Source organism: Ranitomeya variabilis, chromosome 4 (genome assembly GCF_051348905.1).
Source record: "Ranitomeya variabilis isolate aRanVar5 chromosome 4, aRanVar5.hap1, whole genome shotgun sequence".
Lineage (NCBI taxonomy): Eukaryota > Metazoa > Chordata > Amphibia > Anura > Dendrobatidae > Ranitomeya > Ranitomeya variabilis.
In genome coordinates this window covers 182,847,442-182,873,129 of record NC_135235.1, presented here as the reverse complement: position 1 = coordinate 182,873,129, position 25,688 = coordinate 182,847,442, and the positions used below count along the sequence as shown (strand labels likewise).

At 44.0% G+C, this 25,688-nt stretch overlaps 1 protein-coding gene across 3 annotated transcripts in view; it reads right to left on the bottom strand.

Annotated features, from left to right (window-relative positions):
* The window catches only part of TUBGCP2 (tubulin gamma complex component 2), a 362,650-nt gene that overhangs the window by 248,394 nt on the left and 88,568 nt on the right, over nt 1–25,688 (bottom strand). For all 3 annotated transcript variants that reach the window (XM_077259452.1, XM_077259455.1, XM_077259454.1), the window contains exon 7: nt 14,285–14,484. In XM_077259452.1, the coding sequence (XP_077115567.1) occupies nt 14,285–14,484 (200 nt within the window). The remainder of the gene's footprint in view (nt 1–14,284; nt 14,485–25,688) is intronic.

The following is a 25,688-nucleotide window of genomic DNA, read 5'->3' as shown; positions in this document are numbered from 1 at the left end:
CCGGGCACGGCAGCTTCTTCCTCTGTCAGCGGTCACTGGTACCGCTCATTACAGGAATGAATATGCGGCTCCACCACTATGGGAGTGGAGCCCATATTCATTACTTTAATGAGGGGTATCACGTGACCGCTAAATAGAGGAAGAGCTGCGGCAACCGAAGACCATGAAACAGGCAGGGGCAGCGACAGGAGCGCCGTGAGCAGGTGAGTATGCGACAGTCCTCTCTCCCCATCACCCGCCGACCCTGACTCGAGTATAAGCCGAGAGGGGCACTTTCAGCCCAAAAATTTGAGCTGAAAATCTCGGCTTATACTCGAGTATATACGGTAATATATATAACATGTAACATTATACTTTTCAAGAAAGGTATCCAGTCCTCTCTTAAATTTAAGTAATGAATCACTCATTACAACATCATACGGCAGAGCGTTCCATAGTCTCACTGCTCTTACAGTAAAGAACCCGCGTCTGTTATGCTTAAACCTTCTTTCCTTCAGATGTAGAGGATGCCCCCTTGTCCCTGTCTCAGGTCTATGATTAAAAAGATCATCAGGAAGGTCTTTGTACTGTCCCCTCATATACTTATGCATTAAAATAGGATCACCCCTTAGTCTTCCTTTTTCCAAACTAAATAGCCCCAAGTGTAATAACCTATCTTGGTATTGCAGACCCCCCAGTCCTCTAATAACCTTGGTCGCTCTTCTCTGCACCTGCTCAGCTATGTCTTTCTTATACACCGGAGACCAGAACTGTGCACAGTATTCTAAGTGTGGTTGCACTAGTGACTTGTATAGAGGTAAAATTGTGTTCTCCTCATGAGCATCTATACCTCTTTTAATGCATCCTATTATTGTATTTGCCTTTGTAGCAGCTGTCTGACACTGGCCACTAAATGTGAGTTTGTCATCCACCCATACACACAGATCTTTTTCATTGACGGTTTTGCCCAGAGTTTTAGAATTAAGCACATAGTTATACATCTTATTACTTCTTCCCAAGTGCATGACCTTACATTTATCCCCATTAAAGCTCATTTGCCATTTGTCAGCCCAAGCTTCTAGTTTACATAAATCATCCTGTAATATAAAACTGTCCTCCCCTTCATTGATTACCCTGCAGAGTTTAGTGTCATCGACAAATATTGAAATTCTGCTCTGTATGCCCCCTACAAGGTCATTAATAAATATGTTAAAAAGAAGAGGGACCAATACTGACCCCTGTGGTACCCCACTGCTAACCGCGACCCAGTCCGAGTGTGCTCCATTAATAACCACCCTTTGTTTCCTATCCCTGAGCCAGCTCTTAACCCACTCACAGTGCCACGCAGTTCAGTCGCGTTTACTGACTAAGTTCTGTCAGTCACAGTGCCACGTGGTTCAGTCAAGTTTATTGAATAAGTTCTGTCAGTCACAGTGTGATGTAGTTCACTCACTACATACAGTTAGGTCCATATATATTTGGACAGAGACAACATTTTTCTAATTTTGGTTGTAGACATTACCACAATGAATTTTTAACAAAACAATTCAGATGCAGTTGAAGTTCAGACTTTCAGCTTTCATTTGAGGGTATCCACATTAAAATTGGATGAAGGGTTTAGGAGTTTCAGCTCCTTAACATGTGCCACCCTGTTTTTAAAGGGACCGAAAGTAATTGGACAATTGACTCCAAGGCTATTTCATGGACATGTGTGGGCAATCCCTTTGTTATGTCATTCTCAATTAAGCATAAGAAAGGCCTGGAGTTGATTTGAGTTGTGCTGCTTGCATTTGGAAGGTTTTGCTGTGAAGTAAACATGCGGTCAAAAGAGCTCTCCATGCAGGTGAAACAAGCCATCCTTAAAGGGCCACTGTCACCCCCTCCAGCCGTTATAAACTAAAAGAGCCACCTTGTGCAGCAGTAATGCTGCATTCTAACAAGGTGGCTCTTTTAGTTTTTGGTGCATGTATTCCCAAAATAAAGCGTTTTATAACTTCTCAAAAATACCTGTCTTTCGCCAGGGAGGCAGGTCCTCACCCCCCTGCTTGAAACGCCACACTGCCATCACTCAAATCTTCAGGGGAGCCGGGCGCCGCCCCCTCCGCGCTGCTTTCGCATGTAATCCGGCGCCTGCACTGTGTAGTACTGTCTGGTGCAGGCGCAGTGAGCTTTGGCCGTCTGACGTCACAGCCAGGCTTGCAAACGGCGCCTGTGCGGCCACCCACCTTGGTAATCCCAGCCCCACACTGTGCATAATGCATAACACACTGCGGGGCTGGTAGAAACATCTAAAAAAGCCAGCACAGTTCTGGAAGAACATTCTTTGGACAGATGAAACCAAGATCAACCTCTACCAGAATGATGGAAAGAGAAGTATGGTGAAGGTGTGGTACAGCTCATGATCCAAAGCATACCACATCATCTGTAAAACACGGCGGAGGCAGTGTGATGGCTTGGGCATGCATGGCTGCCAGTGGCACTGGGTCACTAGTGTTTATTGATGATGTGACACAGGACAGAAGCAGCCGAATGAATTCTGAGGTATTCAGAGCCATACTGTGTGCTCAGATCCAGCCAAATGCAGCCAAACTGATTAGTCGTCGTTTCATACTACAGATGGACAATGACCCAAAACAAAGCCAAAGCAACCCAGGAGTTTATAGCAAAGAAGTGGAATATTCTTGAATGGCCAAGTCGGTCACCTGATCTCAACCCAATTGAGCATGCATTTCACTTGTTAAAGACTGAACTTCAGACAGAAAGGCCCACAAACAAACAGCAACTGAAAACCACCGCAGTGAAGGCCTGGCAGATCATCAAAAAGGAGGAAACACAGCGTCTGGTGATGTCCATGAGTTCCAGACTTCAGGCAGACATTGCCAACAAAGTGTTTTCAACCAAGTACTAAAAATGAACATTTTATTTAAAATTATTGAATCTGTCCAATTACTTTTGGTCCCTTTAAAAACAGGGTGGCACATGTTAGGGAGCTGAAACTCCTAAACCCTTCATCCAATTTTAATGTGGATACCTTCAAATGAAAGCTGAAAGTCTGAACTTCAACTGCATCCAAATTGTTTTGTTTAAAATTCATTGTAGTAATGTCTATGACCAAAATTAGAAAAATGTTGTCTCTGTCCAAATATATATGGACCTAACTGTATATATTCTAGAATACTCGATGTGTTAGAATGGGGCCACCATCTAGTATACACATTTGGTATCGCCACGTTCAGAATCGCCCGATGTATCAAGTAAAAAAAGGATTAACCTGATTGCTAAACGGCGTAGTGAGAAAACAAATTTGAAACGCCAGAATTAAGGTTTTTTCGTCACCGTGACAATGCATTAAAATGCAATAACGGGCGATCAAAAGAACGGATCTGCACCAAAATCGTATTTTAAAAATGTCAGCTCGGCACGCAAAAAATAAGTCCTCATCCAACCCGAGATAACGAAAAATTGAGACGCTACGGGTATCGGTAAATTGTGCATTTTTTATTTATTTTTTTTTAGCAAGGTTTGGAATTTTTTTTACCACTTAGTTAAAAAAAGAACCTATACATGTTTGGTGTCTATGAACTCACAATGACCTGGAGAATCAAAATGGCAGGTCAGTTTTAGCATTTAGTGAACCTAGCAAAAAAGACAAAAACAAAAACGTGGGGGATTGCACTTTTTTTTGCAATTTCACCACACTTGGAATTTTTGTCCCTGGGTGGGAAATTAACTCACTGGTATAACATCCAGGCATCTGCCGGCTATAGGTGCGCTACCGCTGCCTGAAGAATCCTTCTACTCAGACTTGCGTCTGCCGAAGTCTGAGTGTGGATATTTTAGTGTTTGGAAAAGGTATGCAAACTAGACCAGGTTGCGGCCTTGCAAACCTGTTCTGCTGAAGCCTGGTGCCGAAGCGCCCAGGAAGCCCCCACTGCCCGAGTGGAATGTGCTTTGATTCTGGTCGGAACGACTACGCTCTTGATGCGGTAGGCCTCCTGAATAGCTGATCGTATCCACCTGGCCAAGATTGATCTCGAGGCCGCAAGTCCCTTCCTGTGACCCTCAGGGAGGACAAACCGCTGTCCGTGACACGTAACTTCTCAGCGCTCTCACTAGGTCTAACGTAAGGAGAGCTTTTTCCACACTGTGCGTTGGCGCCGGACAGAAAGAAGGCGAGACAATGTCCTCGTTAATGTGGAACGAAGAAACCACCTATGGTAAAAAGGAGGGTGCTGGTCTGAGCACCACCTTATCCTGATGGAATCGTAGAAAAGGAGCCCGGCAGGATAGGGCAGCCAGCTCCGATACCTGACTAATTGAAGTAACAGCCACCAAGAATACAACTTTCAAGGAAAGGTAAGTTAAAGAGACGTCCTGAAGGGGTTCGAAAGGAACTTCCTGCAAGGCACTTAAGACCAGATTAAGGTCCCTAGCATCCAGGGGGGCTCTGTAAGGCGGAACCTTATGAGCTACTCCCTGTAGGAAAGTTTTTACCTGTAGATTAATAGTGATCCTGTGTACTCAATGCAAGCCCTGAATCCAGGCTGGTTTGGAGAAACGCAAGAATGTTTGGGATGGAGAAAAGTAGTGGGGGGAGCCCACGCCCTCTGCACCATGAAAGGAAAACCTTCCAGGTGTGATGATAACTACGTGCAGAGACGGATTTCCGGGCGCTAATCATGGTAGCGGCTACCTCTTGGGAAAACCCGGCCTGTGTTAGAATCAAAGATTCAATGGCCAGGCCGTTAAACACAGGGCACCTAAGTTCTGGTGGTAGATCGGGCCCTGCGAAAGTAGATCTGGGCGGTCCGGAAGCCGCCACGGAGCTCCGGCGAGCAGCTGCACTAGGTCTGCATACCATGACCGACGAGGCCAATCCAGGGCGACCAGGATAGCTGGAACTCCTTCTGTCTTGACCTTTCTGATTACCTTCAGGGGCAGTGCTAGAGGGGGAAACAGATATGGAAGATGAAACTGCCCCAAGGCAAAACTAATGCATCCACAGAAATCGCCTGTGGATCTCGATATCGGGCGACAAACCTGGGTACTTTGGCATTCCTCCCTAAAGCCATCAGGTCTACATCCGGGGTTCCCCAGTGTTGACATATCTGTTGAAATACTTCGGGATGTAGACCATTCCCCAGACGCAAGACCCTGTCGACTGAGAAAATCCGCAGCCCAGTTTTTCTCGCCCGGGATGTGGACTGCTGGTTGTGGACTGCTGAAATCACCGAGTGATTCATCTCGGCCCAGCAGAGGACCTGTTGACTCCTGCGAGGATCAGCATCCCTGGGCTGTGTGGCGGTAAAATACTGCTCCCCAACCTAGAAGGCTGGCGTCTGTCATGACTACTAGCCAATGGACTGGGGGAAAAGGTTTCCCCTGTTGTAAAGATGGGCTCGTTGACCACCATGAGAGAGCCTGTCTGACCTGAAAAGATAGACGGCACCTGAGGTTGAGAGAGAATGGATTCCTGTCCCATGCAGATATGCATCTTGAATATCTATTGAAGCTAAGAACTCTCCCTTTTCCATTGACGCAATGACTGATCGAAGAGATTCCATTCGAAAGCAACGAATGTTGACAAACCTGTTTAAACGTTTCAGGTCTAAAATGGTCCTTACCGATCAGTCTTTCTTGGGAACTAAGAACAGGTTGGAATAGAACCCCTGAAATCTTTCTTCCTTTGGAACTGGAATAATGATTCCGCGGAGCCGAAGAGACTCTATAGAATTGAACAGGGCCTGTACCCGGGATTTTGAGCTGGGAAGGCGGGAAGGAAAGAACCGGCAAGGGGGGAGGTTGACAAACTCTACCTTGTATCCTGAAGACACCAGTTCTCTTACCCATCTGTCATGAACCACAGTGAGCCAGGACTGGTGAAAAAAGAGTAGGCGGCCGCCTACTTTGTCGGCGGAAACCAGAGACCAACTACAGTCATTTGGACGAAAACCTATGGGACCTAGATCTCCTTCCCTGAGATAGCATTCTTCCCAACGGGTTAGCCCTGTAGGAGAGCTGATGATCTCTGTCCTGATTGGGTCGCCCTGGAGCAGCGGGATTTGACGTTGGGGTCCACTTGGTATTACGAAAGGGCTTAAAGCGAGACTGGAACTGGCGACGAAAAGGCTGCTTAATCCTCTGCTGTGGAAGAAAATTGCTTTTCCCTCCCGTTGTATCAGAAATGAGCTGATCGTTCCAGGTGTGGAGAGGTCGAGGCAGACATGTTCCACTGTTTATGGGCTTGCTCACAAATCCAACAATTTTGGCAACGCATACTTGTATTTACTCATACGCATACACCATATAGAGTGGCTCTTACCCCAGCCTGGGCTCTTTTCGGGTACATTACTAATGAAGGGGTTGTGATCCCCACTCATGGTAGAAAATTCCTGTACATGATTTCGGCCTCGGCCCGGAAAACGATTTTACAAACCTGGCTGGCACCTAATGTGCCCACCCTGAGGATCTTCCTGGACAAACTCTCCTTCCTATTTAGGATGGATTGGGTGGAAGCATCCCTTCAGAAAGAACTAAAAACCCAAAATTTTTTTGAACTATGGCAGCCACTTATACCCATCCTTCCAACGCATATACAACAGAGGCTCAAACAATGCTTCTGTACAACTACATGGTTCCTGGAACAGGCGGTAGCAGGCCGAACACCCTTGTGAGCGGAGTGGTCTCCTAAATAACACATTGGGCGAAGTGCGGAGCCGTGTGTTCCCCCCCCTCCCTCCCCTCCCTTCGACTTTCCCTAATCTGTTTGTTGACCCCTCCCCCCTCTTTTTTGTTTTTCATTTTTTTCTTCAGCTATAACGTCCCCTCTCTCACCATTTGGGGTTTTCTAGTTACAGAGTGGTAGTCCACTCGTATTGTATTTCCATGTTGAATTCTATGTTTTTAGCCTTATGTTTATCTTGATTGAGAGGTACTTTGCCTTTAATTTGCAAATTGGAACGCTAAAATAGCTACCGTCTTTAATAATGGGCTTCTGTAATACCGGAAAGAGGGAGGTAATTCCGTGTACCTATGTTTGTATGTTAATATGCTAATGTTGAAAATGTTTAATTGAAAATGTTTAATAAAAACAGTTTGGAAAAAAAAAAGAAATGAGCTGATCAAACTTTTCTACAAATAATCGCCCCCCCTGATAAGGAAGGGTTGTAAGAGATTTCTTAGAGGTAGAATCTGCTTGCCATGCTCTCAACCAAAGAGCCCTTCTGATGGCAATAGCGTTTGCTGCCGCTGTAGCCGCACAGTTCTCTGCGTCTAAAGACGCATTTATCAGGTGGCTCCCAGCTAGAGCTATTTGATTTGACATCTCAGTCAATTCCACTGAAGATCCCTCTCCTGAAGAGCCTTGGTCAAAGATTCTGACCAGGACATCATGGACTTAGCTACCGACGTCGCCGCAAAAGAGGGCGACAGAGCTGAACCTGAAGCCTCAAAGACTGAACGAGCAAAACTATCAATAAGCCGATCAGTAGGATCCTTAATAGATGAACCATTGGGAAGGGATAACAGTGTATTAGCGGCCAAACGAGAAACCGGAGGATCTACCGAAGGGGATTCTGCCCATTTCTTACGCAGTTCAGGAGCAAAAGGGTATCTAGCATTCAGAGCATTCTGTCCCGCAAAAAGTCTGTCTGGGTGCTCCCTGTGACGTTGGACCAAGTCCTCAAACTCGGGGTGAGAAGCGAACACCCTATGAGACTGCTTGGCCCTCTTGAATGATACCTTATGACCAGAGGTCAAGGTAGATTCGTCCTCTATACCCAGGGTTTGGTTGACAGCCTTAATTAGGCTGTCTACTGACTCCTGGTAATCAGGCGCCTCTAGATTGAGGGATCCCTCGGAATCGTAGTCCGAACCGAATTCACCGCTCTCCACTGGAGAAGGTGAACGAGAGGCGGAACTCCAGGACGCAGATGCCCCTGATGGACCGGGAGACGCTGTGTGGGTTCGCTTTCCCTGCGTCTGCCTAGTGCGAGTGCGGCCCCTGCAGGCCAAAGGCTCCTGAGAGTCGGAAGACCTTTCAACGGCAGGACTCGATTGCCTTAGTTAGGGATGCCATAGACTGTGACAAGGACAGCACCCATTCCGGGGGAGAAACCACGGCATCTACCTGAGTCACAGGGGAGGGCTCCTGAGCGCATTCAGAGACGCAGGCCTCATAGAGACAATTACTCTGGCCATGCGGCCATGCGGAAAAGCAGACTACACATGCGGTATATAGTACCGTGTTAGTTTTGGCCTTTCTAGACATGGTGCCCTGCAATGCTATAATCAGGAAGATCTAGATAGGCCGTAGCAATGCAGAGCTTAATGATGTCAGGCTGGGGGGAGTAGCACTTACCCCAGTCCTATGTCCCCGTTCGTCTTGTGGAACCTGTCCCAGAGCAAAGAATAGGAGCTGCCTTTTTGAAAAAGAGCGCCCTCACTAGTGGGCGGAGCCGGAAACGGCAGCTTCTGTGGCCTAGATTTTGCTTTTCCAGTGCTCGGCGAGGGGAAGGGGCAGAGCCTCCGGAAAATGATGCGGCTGGGACTTCCATCCGCAGCCTACTTCCTGATAGAAGCCGGGGACTAAATTATCGGCCGTCCCGGAAGTGACGCTGGCGATCCGCAGTGCGGCGCCACCCGTAATACAAAGGCCACGACGCCGCCAGAAACAAGGAGACCGCGGCGCCACCGGCAGAAAAAAAAAACAAACTCTGGCCACCAGTCGCAGCCAGACCGCAGCGTCGTCTAAGAAAGCGAGGAGCCCGCAGAGCAGTCCTGCCCTCCAGACCCCCGGTATGATGCGCGCTTCAGGAGCCCTCATAGCCCCCCCACAGGCAGCCCTTCTTGAATGCTGGCGCCCGCGTGAGGGGGCTATGTGTAACCAAAAGATGGTGCAGGCACCCTAACTCCATCTTCCTTTCCATAGGATGAGGAGAGGGGCCATCCGCCCCCCTTTATCACCGCTGTCTAGCATTGGTGATGTAGTTGGGGGCCGCACGGACAATCCGTATGCACCTGTACAAACTAGGGTTCCATTACCTTAGGGTGGTCAGGGCTTAGTCCGGCAAGTCCCACGTCGCGGAAGAGGATACGTGGAGGCGACACTCCACGTGCCCGCCCGTTGATGATTTGGGGAGATCGGACCCCTTCAATAGGGTCCGTCGCCCCTGTCTCGCCTCCAAAATAGGGTCAGGAGGTCTGGGAACCAGGCGTGTGCCTCTTTCAGACACTAAGTATGAACTGGGTTCGCCTGCGGTCAGTGTCAAGGTGTATATTGCGGAGGAGGAGCTAAACTTTTTTTTATGTTTACTTAGTGTCAGCCTCCTGGCGGCAGTAGCATACACCCACAGTCCTGTGTCCCCCAATGAGGCTAAGGAGAAAAATGTTAAGTAAAACGAAATACAAAGTATTAAATACAAACAGCAATTCCGTAATTCCTCCCTTGCAAACTCCCTGAATCCAAAGCCACTGAATCACAAGTCACACACTTACGTCCCTTCGCACTTACACTCTGGACACACTCAGCTCGTTCACACTCACTAAGGAAGAAGAATTAACCCCTTCCCAACCTGTGACACAGCGTATGCGTCATGAAAGTCGGTGCCAATCCGACCTGTGACGCATATGCTGTGTCACAGAATGATCGCGTCCCTGCAGATCGGGTGAAAGGGTTAACTCCAATTTCACCCGACCTGCAGGGACAGGGGGAGTGGTACTTCAGCCCAGGAGGGGGGTGGCTTCACCCCCCCCCCCCCCCCCCGTGGCTACGATCGCTCTGATTGGCTGTTGAAAGTGCAACAGCCAATCAGAGCAATTTGCAATATTTCACCTAAAAAACTGGTGAAATATTGCAATCCAGCCATGGCCGATGCTGCAATATCATCGGCCATGGCTGGAAATGCTGGTCTGCCCCCCCCCCCCAGATCTACTCCTTAGTCCTCTGTTCGGTGGTCCGGTCCCCTCCGTCCTCCTGTCCGCTCCCTCGTCCTCCTGTCTGCTCCCCCCGGGCTGCGATCCACCCCCCCTGTGCTCCGATCTCCCCCCCTTCATACTTACCGAGCTTCCCGGTGTCCATCCGTCTTCTCCCTGGGTGCCGCCATCTTCCAAAATGGCGGGCGCATGCGCAGTGCGCCTGCCGAATCTGCCGGCCGGCAGATTCGTTCGATGTACATTTTGAGCACTGTGATAAAACCTATCACAGTGATCAAAATAAAAAAAATAGTAAATGACCCCCCCCCCTTTATCACCCCCATAGGTAGGGACAACAATAAAATAAAGAAAATATATATATTTTTTTTTTTTCCCCCCACTAAAGTTAGAACTAGGGTTAGGGTTAGGGTTAGAACTAGGGTTAGGGTTAGGGTTAGAACTAGGGTTAGGGTTAGAACTAGGGTTAGGGTTAGAACTAGGGTTAGGGTTAGAACTAGGGTTAGGGTATGTGCACACGTAAATCCGCAGTGCAAAACCGCTGCGGATTTATCGCGGATTCACCGTGGTTTTTCTGCGGATTTCACTGCTGTTTTACAACTGCAGTTTTCTATTGGAGCAGGTGTAAAACCACTGCGGAATCCGCAGAAAGAAGTGACATGCTCCAGAATGTAAACCGCTGCGTTTCCGCGCATTTTTTTCCGCAGCATGGGCACAGCGTTTTTTGTTTCCCAAAGGTTTACATTGAACTATAAACTCACGGGAAACTGCTACGCACCCGCAGCTGCGGAAACACTGCAGATCCGCAGCGTTTTCCGCAGCGTATGCACATAGCCTTAGAATTAGGCTATGTGCACACGGTGCGGATTTGGCTGCGTATCCGCAGTGGATTGGCCGCTGTGGATTCGTAGCAGTGTTCCATCAGGTTTACAGTTCCATGTAAACCTATGGAAAACCAAATCCGCTGTGCCCATGGTGCGGAAAATACAGCGCGTGAACGCTGCATTGTATTTTCCGCAGCATGTCAATTCTTTGTGCGGATTACGCAGCGTTTTACACCTGTTCCTCAATAGGAATCCGCAGGTGAAATCCGCACAAAAAACACTGGAAATCCGCAGTAAATCCGCAGGTAAAACGCATTGCCTTTTACCTGCGGATTTTTCAAAAATGGTGCGGAAAAATCTCACACGAATCCGCAACGTGGGCACATAGACTTAAGGTTAGGGTTGGAATTAGGGCTAGGGTTGGAAATAGGGTTAAGATTAGGCTTGTGGTTAGGGTTATGGGTGTGTTGGGGTTAGGGTTGTGGTTAGGGTTGGGATTAGGGTTAGGATTAGGGGTGTGTTGGGGTTAGGGTTGTGGTTAGGGGTGTGTTGGGGTTAGGGTTGTGGTTAGGGTTATGGCTAGAGTTGGGATTAGGGTTAGGGGTGTGTTGGGGTTAGTGTTGGAGTTAGAATTGAGGGGTTTCCACTGTTTAGGCACATCAGGGGTCTCCAAACGCAACATGGCGCCACCATTGATTCCAGCCAATCTTGCGCTCAAAAAGTCAAATGGTGCTCCCTCCCTTCCGAGCCCCGACGTCCCAAACAGTGGTTTACCCCCACATATGGAGTACCAGCATACTCGGGACAAACTGGGCAACATTTATTGGGGTCCAATTTCTCCTGTTACCCTTGTGAAAATAAAAAATTGCTTGCTAAAACATCATATTTGAGGAAAGAAAAATTATTTTATATTTTCACGGCTCTGCATTGTAAACTTCTGTGAAGCACTTTGGGGTTCAAAGTGCTCACCACATATCTAGATAAGTTCCTTTGGGGGTCTAGTTTCCAAAATAGGGTCACTTGTGGGGGGTTTCTACTGTTTAGGTACATCAGGGGCTCTGCAAACATAACATGATGCCCGCAGACCATTCCATCAAAGTCTGCATTCCAAAACGTCACTACTTCCCTTCCGAGCCCCGACGTGTGCCAAAACAGTGGTTCCCCCCACATATGGGATATCAGCGTACTCAGGACAAACTGGACAACAACTTTTGGGGTCCAATTTCTCCTTTTAACCTTGTGAAAATGAAAAATTGCTTGCTAAAACATTTTTGAGGAAAGAAAAATTATTTTTTATTTTCACAGCTCTGCGTTGTAAACTTCTGTGAAGCACTTGGGGGTTCAAAGTGCTCACCACATATCTAGATAAGTTCCTTTGGGGGTCTAGTTTCCAAAATAGGGTCACTTGTGGGGGGTTTCTACTGTTTAGGCACCTCAGGGGCTCTGAAAATGCAACGTGACGCCTGCAGACCATTCCATCAAAGTCTGCATTTCAAAACGTCACTACTTCCCTTCCGAGCCCCGATGTGTGCCAAAACAGTGGTTTACCCCCACATATAGGGTACCAGCATACTCAGGACAAACTGGGCAACAACTTTTGGGGTCCAATTTCTCCTGTTACTCTTGTGAAAATAAAAAATTGCGGGCTAAAAAATAATTTTTGAGGAAAGAAAAAAGATTTTTTATTTTCACGGCTCTGCGTTATAAACTTATGTGAAGCACTTGGGGGTTTAAAGTGGTCACCGCACATCAAGACTAGTTCCATGGGAGATCTAGTTTCCAAAATGGGGTCACATGTGGGGGAGCTCCAATGTTTAGGCACACAGGGGCTCTCCAAACGCGACATGGTGTCCGCTAAAGATTGGAGCTAATTTTTCATTCAAAAAGTCAAATGGCGCTCCTTCCCTTCCGAGCCCTGCCGTGTGCCCAAACAGTGGTTTACCCCCACATGTGAGGTATCGGTGTACTCAGGAGAAATTGCCCAACACATTTTAGGATCCATTTCATCCTGTTGCCCATGTGGAAATGAACAAATTGAGGCTAAAATAATTTTTTTGTGAAAAAAAAGTACTTTTTCATTTTTACGGATCAATTTGTGAAGCACTTGGGGGTTTAAAGTGGTCACCGCACATCAAGACTAGTTCCATGGGAGATCTAGTTTCCAAAATGGGGTCACATGTGGGGGAGCTCCAATGTTTAGGCACACAGGGGCTCTCCAAACGCGACATGGTGTCCGCTAAAGATTGGAGCTAATTTTTCATTCAAAAAGTCAAATGGCGCTCCTTCCCTTCCGAGCCCTGCCGTGTGCCCAAACAGTGGTTTACCCCCACATGTGAGGTATCGGTGTACTCAGGAGAAATTGCCCAACACATTTTGAGATCCATTTCATCCTGTTGCCCATGTGGAAATGAACAAATTGAGGCTAAAATAATTTATTTGTGAAAAAAAAGTACTTTTTCATTTTTACGGATCAATTTGTGAAGCACTTGGGGTTTCAAAGTGCTCACTATGCATCTAGATAAGTTCCTTGGGGGGTCTAGTTTCCAAAATGGGGTCACTTGTGGGGGAGCTCCAATATTTAGGCACACAGGAGCTCTCCAAACGCGACATGGTGTCCGCTAAAGATTGGAGCCAATTTTTCATTGAAAAAGTCAAACGGCGCTCTTTCCCTTCCGAGCCCTGTCGTGTGCCCAAACAGCGATTCCCCCCACATATGGGGTATCGGCGTACTCAGGACAAATTGTACAATAACTTTTGGGGTCCAGTTTCTCTTTTTACCCTTGGGAAAATAAAAAAATTGTTGCTAAAAGATCATTTTTGTAACTAAAAAGATAAATGTTCATTTTTTCCTTCCATGTTGCTTTTGCTGCTGTGAAGCACCTGAAGGGTTAATAAACTTCTTGAATGTGGTTTTGAGTACCTTGAGGGGTGCAGTTTTTAGAATGGTGTCACTTTTGGGTATTTTCAGCCATATAGACCCCTCAAACTGACTTCAAATGTGAGGTGGTCCCTAAAAAAAATGGTTTTGTAAATTTTGTTGTAAAAATTAGAAATCGCTGGTCAAATTTTAACCCTTATAACTTCCTAGCAAAAAAAAAAAATTTGTTTCCAAAATTGTGCTGATATAAAGTAGACATGTGGGTAATGTTATTTATTAACTGTTTTGTGTCACATAACTCTCTTGTTTAACAGAATAAAAATTAAAAATTTGAAAATTGCGAAATTTTCAAAATTTTCGCCAAATTTCCATTTTTTTCACAAATAAACGCAAAAATTATCGACCTAAATTTACCACTAACATGAAGCCCAATATGTCACGAAAAAACAATCTCAAAACCGCTAGGATCCATTGAAGTGTTCCTGAGTTATTACCTCATAAAGGGACACTGGTCAGAATTGCAAAAAACAGCCAGGTCATTAAGGTCAAAATAGGCTGGGTCATGAAGGGGTTAAAGAGGTTTTTTTTTTCGCTATAGCAGCAAACCAACCTACAGCTCAATGCACTTCCAAAGTGGACAATAAAAGGATATGTACAGACAATTAATACTTACCAAGTGATACCAACACCTCCATTGTCCTTAAAGTGGGCTGAATGTAGAACCACAATTTCTGCAAAGAAAGCAGTCCTTGCCTCTGTAGGTGTTCCAGCTGTGTAACCAAGATCATGTACTCTTTTACCAATGTCCTCATAGCAGCACTCAAAGCATGATTCACTTGTCCATACTCAAAGGAAGACTGTTCTTCTATAAATCTGTGATATATAGTTGGGATGTAAAAAGCAGTATATATGTTAATAACGTATTAAAAAAGTTGTTAAACAAATAATTGATTTTATGTTGCATTTTATTTTATTTTTTTTTCAAGTATACTTTCTTTCGTCGAGGAACAATATATATCATCAGACCTTGCAATATGCTATATGCTGTTCCATTAATAAGTGATAATACCCTGAATAACTTTTTTCACTTTTGCCTATGTACCTTTAAGACACAACTTGAAGTTGAATGGCAGATGACCCATTTAAGGCTAGTTTCACACTAGCGTTTTGAGGAGCTGCGGACTTCCTCGGTGAAGCCCCGCCTTCGTCCGCACCTCCTCCGCTAGCTCCGCCTACTTCTGCATGAGGCCTGCGTACCTATCTTTAACATTAGGTACGCAGGTCGTGCGGCTGTATGCGGATGCTTCCGCATGCGTAGTTTTGACGATGTAGAAAAAAAAAAATTGCAACAAGCCGCGTCCTACGCTGTCGCCGCATCGTCAAAACGACGCATGCGGCAGCATCCGCATACAGCCGCACGACCTGCGTACCTAATGTTAAAGATAGGTACGCAGGCCTCATGCAGAAGTAGGCAGAGCTAGCGGCGGAGGTGCGGCCAAGGGTGGGGCTTCACCGAGGAAGTCCGCAGCCCTCCGCAGCTCCTCAAAACGCTAATGTGAAACCGGCGTAAGACCAAAACTAGGAATACAGAATCTATTTGGGAACAAAAACAATATTTAAATAAAATATGGAATTGGTTTGTCTGAGATACCAGGGGTTAATCTGCAGGTTAATAGCATTCTTCCACAGTTTGGCACCCGCACAGATAACCCACACTGCCGGGAGGAGATTAACTTTAATACCTCCAGCAGCGTTTGGGTTTCAGTCATATGGATGATGCCAGCACTGGTCCAGTCACCAGTGAGACTACAGAGAGCGAGCAAAGGACGTAATCGCACCCCCAATACTGACTGCAGCAGGCCCTAGAGCAGAGCCAGCTGTCAGTCAGTGCCAGAGGCTTGATTACAGACTACACTCTATACGCAAAGAAGTAACTGAACCTGCGCGGTGCCACCCCTATGACTATAAGCAGATCGCTGCTGGAAGAATGAAGAATAAAGTTAATTTCCTCCCAGCAGTGGGGCTCTCCATGTGGCAGCCACATGGTGTCAGAAAGCTATTAACCTGCAGATTAGCCCCAATATCTGCAGGTTAATAGCATTATTTGACATAAGTTACCTTTAACAAAAAAAAAAAAAATACAGAGGAAAAAAAAGGAAGAGTGCCTAAGATGGGGAAGTTGGGAGACATGAGTGCAAAAAAGAAAGCAATAGAAGTGGCATGGTTTAGAGGGTGGACTATTCTTTTGGTCTTCTACATTTTGCTTCTATTAACCAGAGCAAGGGCGGGACAAGGGGTGGAAGGAGAAAAATTTAGTTCTGGTCTTCTTGTAAAAGCGGTGACTGTTCATGCCTTTAACCTTGGAAAAATCTCATCTAAGCATTCGCCAAATAAATGACGACCAGAAATAGAAAATGTGACCTTTTTTAAGCAGTCCCCCATAAGACAAGCATTTGAGCCACATAGAAAAATGGTTATGGAAAGTGCTTACAAGCAGACAAGAAAAGTTTAAAAGAGTGTTTTATGTCTGCAACAATCCTGCTCTAACCTGATCTCCAAGAACCGTCCATTGTGGAGATGGATGCTTCAGAGATCGGAGTGGGGGCAGTCTATTGCAGGAGACCAAAACTTACTAATCTGCGTCCATGTATTATTTTTCTAAAAAATTTTCACTGGTGGAGAGAAATGATGATGTTGGGAAACAGGAGTCAAATTGGCCTTTGAGGAATGGAGGCATTTTTCAAGGGGGCGGTTCATCCAGTTACAGTGATCACTGATAAGAATTTAGCTTACATTGAATCAGCTAAAAGGTTAACTCCTAGGGAGGCCTTGCTTTTTCTCTCGGCTTAATTTTTCTATAACATTCTGGCTAGTGTCTAAGAATGTGAAAGCTGATGTTTTATCTTATAGTCTAGATTCCATTTCTCCTCCAGAACCTCTGTTGCCAATTCTAACATAGTTTTTAAGGTTGAAGGAAGACCAAGTTCATCTAGTTAAACCCATATCCTAACCTAACATGCCCTAACATGATGATCCAGAGGAAGGCAAAAAAAAACTCATGTGGCAAACAGTAAGCTTCACATTGGGGAAAAAATTCCTTTCCCACTCCACATCCAGCAATCAAACTAGCTCCCCGGATCAACGCCCTATCAAGGAATCTAGTGTAAATAACCTGTACCATTATACCTTAAAAAAAGGCATCCAGTCCCTTCTTAAATTTTAGTAATGACTCACTCATTACAACAGAGTACAACAGCAGAGCGTTCCATAGTCTCACTGCTCTTACAGTAAAGAATCTACTTCTGTTATTATGCTTAAACTTTCTTTCTTCAAGACGTAGAGGATGCCCCCTTGTCCCAGTCTCAGGTCTATGAGTAAATAGATAATTAGAAAGATCTTTGTACTGTCCTGTCATGTATTTATATATTGTAATAAGATCACCCCTTAGCCTTCGTTTTTCCAAACTAAATAAATAATATATAAAATAACCCCAAGTGTAATAACCGGTCTTGGTATTGCAGACCCCCCAGTCCTCTAATAACCTTGATCGCTCTTCTCTGCACCCGCTCCAGTTTAGCTACGTCTTTCTTATACACCGGAGATCAGAACTGTGCACAGGATTCTAAGTGTGGTCGAACTGGTGACTTGTATAGAGGTAAAATTATGTTCTCCTCATGAGCATCTATGCCTCTTTCAGGGTGGATAAAAATCAATGTTTTTTTAAAAAAATCAAAAAAATCGGATTTTTTTGATTTAAATCGGATTTTTTTGATTTAAATCGGATTTTTTTCAATAAACTGCTTTTTGAGGAAAATATTTTACCATCCAAAGGTTCTTCCATCATGAGATAAAGCGGAGTTGTTTAACTCAGTAGAATAAAGGCTGTATATGTGTAACATTCACAATGCCATGCTCTTCCAGAGGTTTCTGTAGGATGCTGACTATCCAACAAGTTTGGGCATGTCAACTGAATGGAAAAAGAAACTAAACCAAAAGTGAAACCAAGCTAGAAGTGTGGAATTAAAGGGGCAGTATGAACAAAATGTGGAGGCTATTAATAGTTTATACAATTAAGACATGCTGCTTTTAAACACCTACCTATTGCCATATAGTAAAACAAAAAAGATTTTTACTTACTTTGGGGTCCCCCCCTCACCCTGGCGTTAGATCGTTGCCCCTAGTTTCGTCCGTGTAACTATGGGCGCACATGCGCACTGCTCTCACTTCTCATTTTAATCGTGATTTATATTAAAAAAAACCTTTTGATTTAAATCAGTGATTTAAATCATGATTAAAATCATGATTTAAATCGATCCGATTTAAATAGAAAAAAATCTTTTGATTTAAATCGTGATTTAAATCATGATTTAAATCGGCGTGATTTAAATCAATCCACCCTGGCCTCTTTTAATGCATCCCATTATTTTATTTGCCTTTGTAGCAGCTGCCTGACACTAGCTACTAAATGTGAGTTAGTTGTCCACCCATACACCCAGGTCTTTTTCAGTGACAGTTTTGCACAGTGTTTTACAATTAAGCACATAGTTATACATCTTATTACTTCTACCCAAGTGAATGACCTTACATTTATCCTCAGTTTACATAAATCCTCTGTAATATAAAATTGTCCTCCTCTGTATTGATTACTCTGCAGAGTTTAGTGCCCCTACAGCGTCATTAATAAATATGTAAAAAAAAAGTGGGCCTAATACTGACCCCTGTGGTACCCCACTGTCAACTGTGACTCAGTTTGAGAGTGTTCCATTAATAACCACCCTTTGTTTCCTATCCCTTAGCCAGTTCTTAACCCACTTACACATATTTTCCCCTATCCCCATTACTCTCATTTTATGTAACAACCTTTTGTGTGGCACCGTATCAAAAGCTTTTGAAAAGTCCATATACACCATGTCCACTGCGGGTCCATGATCCAGTCAAGAACTTACCTCTTCATAGAAGCTTGTCAGATTAGTCTGATAGGAACGGTCCCTAGTAAATCCTTGTTGACACTGGGTCATGAGGTTATTCCTCTTCAGATACTCCAGTATAGCATCCCTTAGAAAGCCCTCCAGGATTTTACCCACAGTAGAGGTTAAGCTTACTGGACTAAAATTTCGTAGTTCAGTTTTTGCCTAGTTTTGAATATTGGCACCACATTTGCTATACGCCAGTCCTGTGGTACAGACCCTGTTATAATGGAATCTTAAAGATTAAAAATAATGGTCTATCAATGACTGTACTTAGTTCCTGCAGTACTCGGGGGTGTATCCCATCCGGGCCTGGAGATTTGTAAACTTTACAGATTTTTAGACGCCGCCGTACTTCCTGCTGGGTTAAGCAGGTGACATTTAATGGGGAATTTTTGTTATCACTGATCATGGGGTCCGTCATGGGATTTTCTTGTGTAAATACGGTTGAAAAAAAAAAGTAATTTAGCATATTGGCTTTTTCCTCATCCACCATTTCACCCAGACTATTTTAAGGGGGCCAGCACTATCATTTTTTTAGTTTCTTACTATTTATGTAGTTAAAGAATATTTTGGGATTGTTTTTACTTTCTCTGGCAATGAGTCTCTCAGTCACCATCTTTGCTGCCTTGATTTGCTTTTTAAAGAATTTATTAAATTTTCTGTATTTATTTAATGCCTCATCACTACCTACTTGCTTTAATTCACGAAATAATTTATTTTTGTCCCTTATTGCGCCCCTTACATCTTTATTTAGCCATATTGGTTTCCTCCTATTTCTAGTATGTTTATTCACATAGGCTATATACTGTGCACAGGTCCTATTCAGAATGGTAATAAACATATCCCATTTTCTTTGTGTACTTTTATGTCTCAGGATATCGTCCCAGTTTATTGCACCAAGATTATCTCTCAACTGTTAGAAATTTGCCTTCCCGAAGTTTAGTGTCCTTGTAACCCCCCTACTACCCATCTTATTAAAGGAGACATGAAAACTTATTATTTTGTGATCACTATTACCCAAGTGCCCCCCATCCCTTATATTTTATATGCGGTTTTGCATGTTGGTTAATATTAAGTCTAGCAGTGCACCCCTATTGTTGGGTCCTGAACCAGTTGTGAAAGGTAATTGTCTCTCATAGCCGTCAAAAACCGATTACCTTTACTGGAACTGCAGGTTTCTGTTCCCCAATCTATTTCAGGGTAGTTGAAGTCCCCCATAATAATGACTTCTCCTTGAATCGCAGCTTCATCTATTTGCTTTACGAGGATATTCTGCATTGATTCCATTATTTTTGGAGATTTATAACAAACCCCTCTCAGTAATTTATTATTTTTCCCCCTCCCCTTATCTCCACCCAGGGAGCGCGGCCGGGTGTCAGCTGACTATCGCAGCTGACATCCGGCACTATGTGCCAGGAGCGGTCCCGGTACATTAACCCCCGGCACACTGCGATCAAACATGATCGCAGTGTTCCAGGGGTACAGGGAAGCATCGCGCAGGGAGGTGGCTCCCTGCGAGCTTCTTTGAGACCCTCGGAGCAACGCGATGTGATTGTGATCGCGTTGCTCTGAGGGTCTCCTACCTCCTTCCTCCCTGCAGGTCCCGGATCCAAGATGGCCGCGGCATCCGGGTCCTGCAGGGAGAAAGGTGGCTTACCGAGCGCCTGCTCAGAGCAGACGCTGGTAAGCCTGCAGCCCTGTCAGTGAGATCGGTGATCTGACAGAGTGCTGTGCACACTATCAGATCATCGATCTGTGATGTCCCCCCCGGGACAAAGTAAAAAAGTTTAAAAAAATTTTTTCCACATGTGTAAAAAAAAAAAAAAAAAAAATCCTAAATAAATAATAATAAAAAAATATATATTATTCCCATAAATACATTTCTTTATCTAAATAAAAAAAACAAAAACAATAAAAGTACACATATTTAGTATCGCCACGTCCGTAACGACCCAACCTATAAAACTGCCCCACTAGTTAACCCCTTCAGTAAACACCGTAAGAAAAAAAAAAAAACGAGGCAAAAAACAACGCTTTATTACCATACCACCGAACAAAAAGTGGAATAACACGCGATCAAAAAGACTGATATAAATAATCATGGTACCGCTGAAAACGTCATCTTGTCCCGCAAAAAACAAGCCGCCATACAGCATCATCAGCAAAAAAATAAAAAAGTTATAGTCCTGAGAATAAAGCGATACCAAAATAATTATTTTTTCTATAAAATAGTTTTTATCGTATAAAAGCGCCAAAACATAAAAAAATGATATAAATGAGGTATCACTGTAATCGTACTGACCCGAAGAATAAAACTGCTTTATCAATTTTACCAAACGTGGAACGGTATAAACGCCTCTCCCAAAAGAAATTCATGAATAGCAGGTTTTTGGTCATTCTGCCTCACAAAAATCGGAATAAAAAGTGATCAAAAACGGTCACGTGTCCGAAAATGTAACCAATAAAAACGTCAACTCGTCCCGCAAAAAACAAGACCTCACATGACTCTGTGGAGCAAAATGTGGAAAAATTATAGGTCTCAAAATGTGGAGACGCAAAAACTTTTTTGCTATAAAAAGCGTCTTTTAGTGTGTGACAGCTGCCAATCATAAAAATCCGATATAAAAAACGCTATAAAAGTAAATCAAACCCTCCTTTATCACCCCCTTAGTTAGGGAAAAACAATAAAATTAAAAAAATGTATTTATTTCCATTTTCCCATTCGGGCTAGGGTTAGGGTTAGGGTTAGGGCTAGAGTTAAGGTTAGGGCTAGGGTTCGGGTTGGGGCTAAAGTTAGGGTTAGGGCTAGGGTTGGAGGTAAAGTTAGGGTTAGGGTTGGGGCTAAAGTTAGGGTTTGAATTACATTTACGGTTTGGATTAGGGTTGGGATTAGAATTATGGGTGTGTCAGGGCTAGGGGTGTGGTTAGGGTTACCGTTGGGATTAGGGTTAGGGGTGTGTTTGGGTTAGGGTTTCAGGTACAACTAGGGAGTTTCCACTGTTTAGGCACATCAGGGCTCTCCAAACGCGACATGGCGTCCAATCTCAATTCCAGCCAATTCTGCGTTGAAAAAGTAACAGTGCTCCTTCCCTTCCGAGCTCTCCCGTGCGCCCAAAAAGGGGTTTACCCCAACATATGGGTTATCAGCGTACTCGGGACAAATTGAACAACAACTTCTGGGGTCCAAGTTCTCTTGTTATCCTTGGGAAAATTAAAAATTTGGGGGGCTAAAAATCATTTTTGTGAGAAAAAAAAAGATGTTTTATTTTCACGGCTCTGCGTTATAAACTGTAGTGAAACACTTGGGGGTTCAAAGTTCTCACAACACATCTAGATAAGTTCCTTGGGAGGTCTAGTTTCCAATATGGGGTCACCAGTGGGGGGTTTGTACTGTTTGGGTACATCAGGGGCTCTGCAAATGCAACATGACGCCTGCAGACCAATCCATTTAAGTCTGCATTCCAAATGGCGCTCCTTCCCTTCCGAGCTCTGTCATGCGCCCAAACAGTGGTTCCCCCCTACATATGGGGTATCAGCATACTCAGGACAAATTGGAAAACAACCTTTGGGGTCTAATTTATCCTGTTACCCTTGTGAAAATACAAAACTGGGGGCTAAAAAATCATTTCTGTGAAAAAAAAAATATATATATATTTTCACGGCTCTGCGTTATAATCTGTAGTGAAACACTTGGGGGTTCAAAGCTCTCAAAACACATCTAGATAAGTTCCTTAGGGGGTCTACTTTCCAAAATGGTGTCACTTGTGGGGGGTTTCAATGTTTAGGCACATCAGGGGCTCTCCAAACGCAACATGGCGTCCCATCTCAATTCCAGTCAATTTTGCATTGAAAAGTCAAATGACGCTCCTTCCCTTCCAAGCTCTGCCATGCGCCCAAACAATGGTTTACACCCACATATGGGGTATCAGCGTACTCAGGACAAATTGTACAACAACTTTGGGGGTCCATTTTCTCCTGTTACCCTTGGTAAAATAAAACAAATTGGAGCTGAAATAAATTTTGTGTGAAAAAAAGTTAAATGTTCATTTTTATTTAAACATTCCAAAAATTCCTGTGAAACACCTGAAGGGTTAATAAACTTCTTGAATGTGGTTTTGAGCACCTTGAGAGGTGCAGTTTTTAGAATGGTGGGTATTGGGTATTTTCTATCATATAGACCCCTCAAAATGACTTCAAATGAGATGTGGTCCCTAAAAAAAAATGGTGTTGTAAAAATGAAAAATTGCTGGTCAACTTTTAACCCTTATAACTCCGTCACTAAAAAAAAATTTTGGTTCCAAAATTGTGCTGATGTAAAGTAGACATGTGGAAAATGTTACTTATTAGGTATTTTGCGTGACATATGTCTGTGATTTAAGGGCATAAAAATTCAAAGTTGGAAAATTGCGAAATTTTCAAAATTTTCGCCAAATTTCCATTTTTTTCACAAATAAACGCAAGTTATATCGAATAAATTTTACCACTAACATGAAGTACAATATGTCACGAGAAAACAATGTCAGAATCGCCAAGATCCGTCAAAGCATTCCAGAGTTATAGCCTCATAAAGGGACAGTGGTCAGAATTGTAAAAATTGGCCCGGTCATTAACGTGCAAACCACCCTCGGGGCTTAAGGGGTTAAAGAAGTTGTCCACTACAATATTTTTTTTTTTTCATAAATCTTGCTATTATGTGCCACTGATAACATCCACTGTGTTTATTTTAGCAATATTACTTTTTATCATGCTGTAGCAGCACATCTTCAGAGATGGATCCAGCTCTCATGGGGTTAGTCTCAACTTCCTTTCTCCTGAGTTATCGTGCTCTAATACTACAAGTTCCATGATGCTTTGCACTGCCACTAAGCCCGAACCTACCACACCCACTCCAAAACACACCCAAACCCCTCCCTCCTCTACCTCCTCTAGCTTCAAAAAGATTTGTGATGTCATTTCTGTCCAACCTCCTCTTTTACATTTGTCCAACCCACAATCCATTACACACAGATAGATAGATAGATAGATAGATAGATAGATAGATAGATAGATAGATAGATAGATAGATAGATAGATAGAGATAGATAGATAGATATGTCTATTTCCATAGATATGTCCATATCCATGTTTCTAAACCCCTTCACCCCTGGAGCTTTTTTCGTTTATCGCTCCCCTTCTTTGCAGAGCCATAATTTTTCCGTCTATATGGCCATGTGAGGGCTTATCTTTTGCGGCACAAGTTCCACTTTTGAACGACACCATTGGTTTTAGCATGTCGTGTAACAGAAAATGTGAAAAAAATTCAAAGTGCGATGAAATTGCAAAAAAAGTGCAATCCCACACTTGTTTTTTGCTTGGCTTTTTTGCTAGGTTCACTAAATGCTAAGGCTGTGTGCACACGTTGCAAATTTGATTGCAGATCCGCAAGGTTTTTTGCCGCACAGAATTGCATCAAATCCGCAGTGTAGTGCACAACCAATGTAAGTCTATGGGAGCCGCAGACTTGTTGTGCACATGCTGCGGGAAAAGCCGTACCGAAACGCAGCTAAAATATAGGGGCCCTCCCAAAAAAAATGACGTGGGGTCCCCCTATACTTTATAGCCAGAAAGGCTATGCAGACAGCTGCGGGCTGATATTCATAGCCTTGAGAGGGGCCATGGATATTGCCATGACATTAAGCCGGGTTAATAATGGAGAGGCGTCAATAAGACGCCTATCCATTATTAATCCTATAGTAGTGAAAGAGTTAAAAAAAAAAAAAAAAAAAAAAAAGACACAGCCAGAAAAAAGTATTTTAATATTCTTCATTTAACCATAGTTACCATACTTCAGCGCCTGCAAAAAACGTAAAATAATAAACCGTATACTACCTGTTCTACGCAGTCCAATTAATAACGAGGGTCCCACGACGATCTCCCCTATAGAACAGTGACATCGGGTGAAGTCACTGCTCTATAGGACCCTCAGTGACACACTGACAGGAGACAATGGCTTCTGCAGTGCATCACTGAGAGGTTACTAAGAGGTTACTAAGAGTTCACCGGTCTCACTTTATGGCAATTGCTGCGTGGGAACTTTCTCACACAGCAATGCCAAAAGTGAGACTAGGGACTATTTTCTCATAGAGGCGTAGGAATACATTGTGAGGAATACATTGTGGAAGGATACCTTCCATCATTGTATTCCTGGAGCCCCTGGAGAGCGGTTGCATCAGCTGATGCTGCCGTTCTCCACAGGAGATCGTCGAGGGACACTCGTTTTAATTGGATATCTGCGGATCAGGGAGTATAGTGTTTGTTTATTATTTTAATTATTTTTTACAGGTGACACTTGCTTCGGGGATCAAAGTGACAAGTGATGGTGAGTATGTACTCTATGTTATATGTACTGTAGGTCTGTATGTATGTTGTATGTATGTGGTATGTCGCATGATGTCTCATGTCGCATGCTGCATGTCGTCATGTTGCATGTCGTCACATGTCGACACATGTTGCATGTCGACACATGTTGCATGTCGACACATGTTGCATGTCGACACATGTTGCATGTCGACACATGTTGCATGTCGACACATGTTGCATGTCGACACATGTTGCATGTCGACACATGTTGCATGTCGCATGCCGTCACATGTCGCATTCTGCAGTCAAATGTCTCATGTCGCAAGTTACATGTCGCATGTCGTCACATGTTGCATGTTGTCGCATGTTGCATGCTGCATGTTGTCGCACGTTGCATGTCTCATGTTGATACATGTTGCATGCCGCATGTTGTCACGTGTTGCATGATGAATGGTGCATGTCGCATGTTGTCACATGTTGCATGTCACATGTTGCATGTCGTCACATGCTGCATGTCGCATGTCTCATGTTGTCACATGTTGCATAATAGCAACCACAGGTGGATAAACCACGCTACAACCGAGTATAATCCTCAATATAATGTTTTATTAAAGAACAATTAAAAATAGACATGTAATACACATAAAATGAGAAAAACTGGATACCAATGAACAGGACACAAAGGGTTTCTTTCCATGCACGTTTTGTAAAGGGTGCCAGAATCATGCGAAGAGTAAAGATTTCTCCAACCCCCAAGGTGGCCGTGTA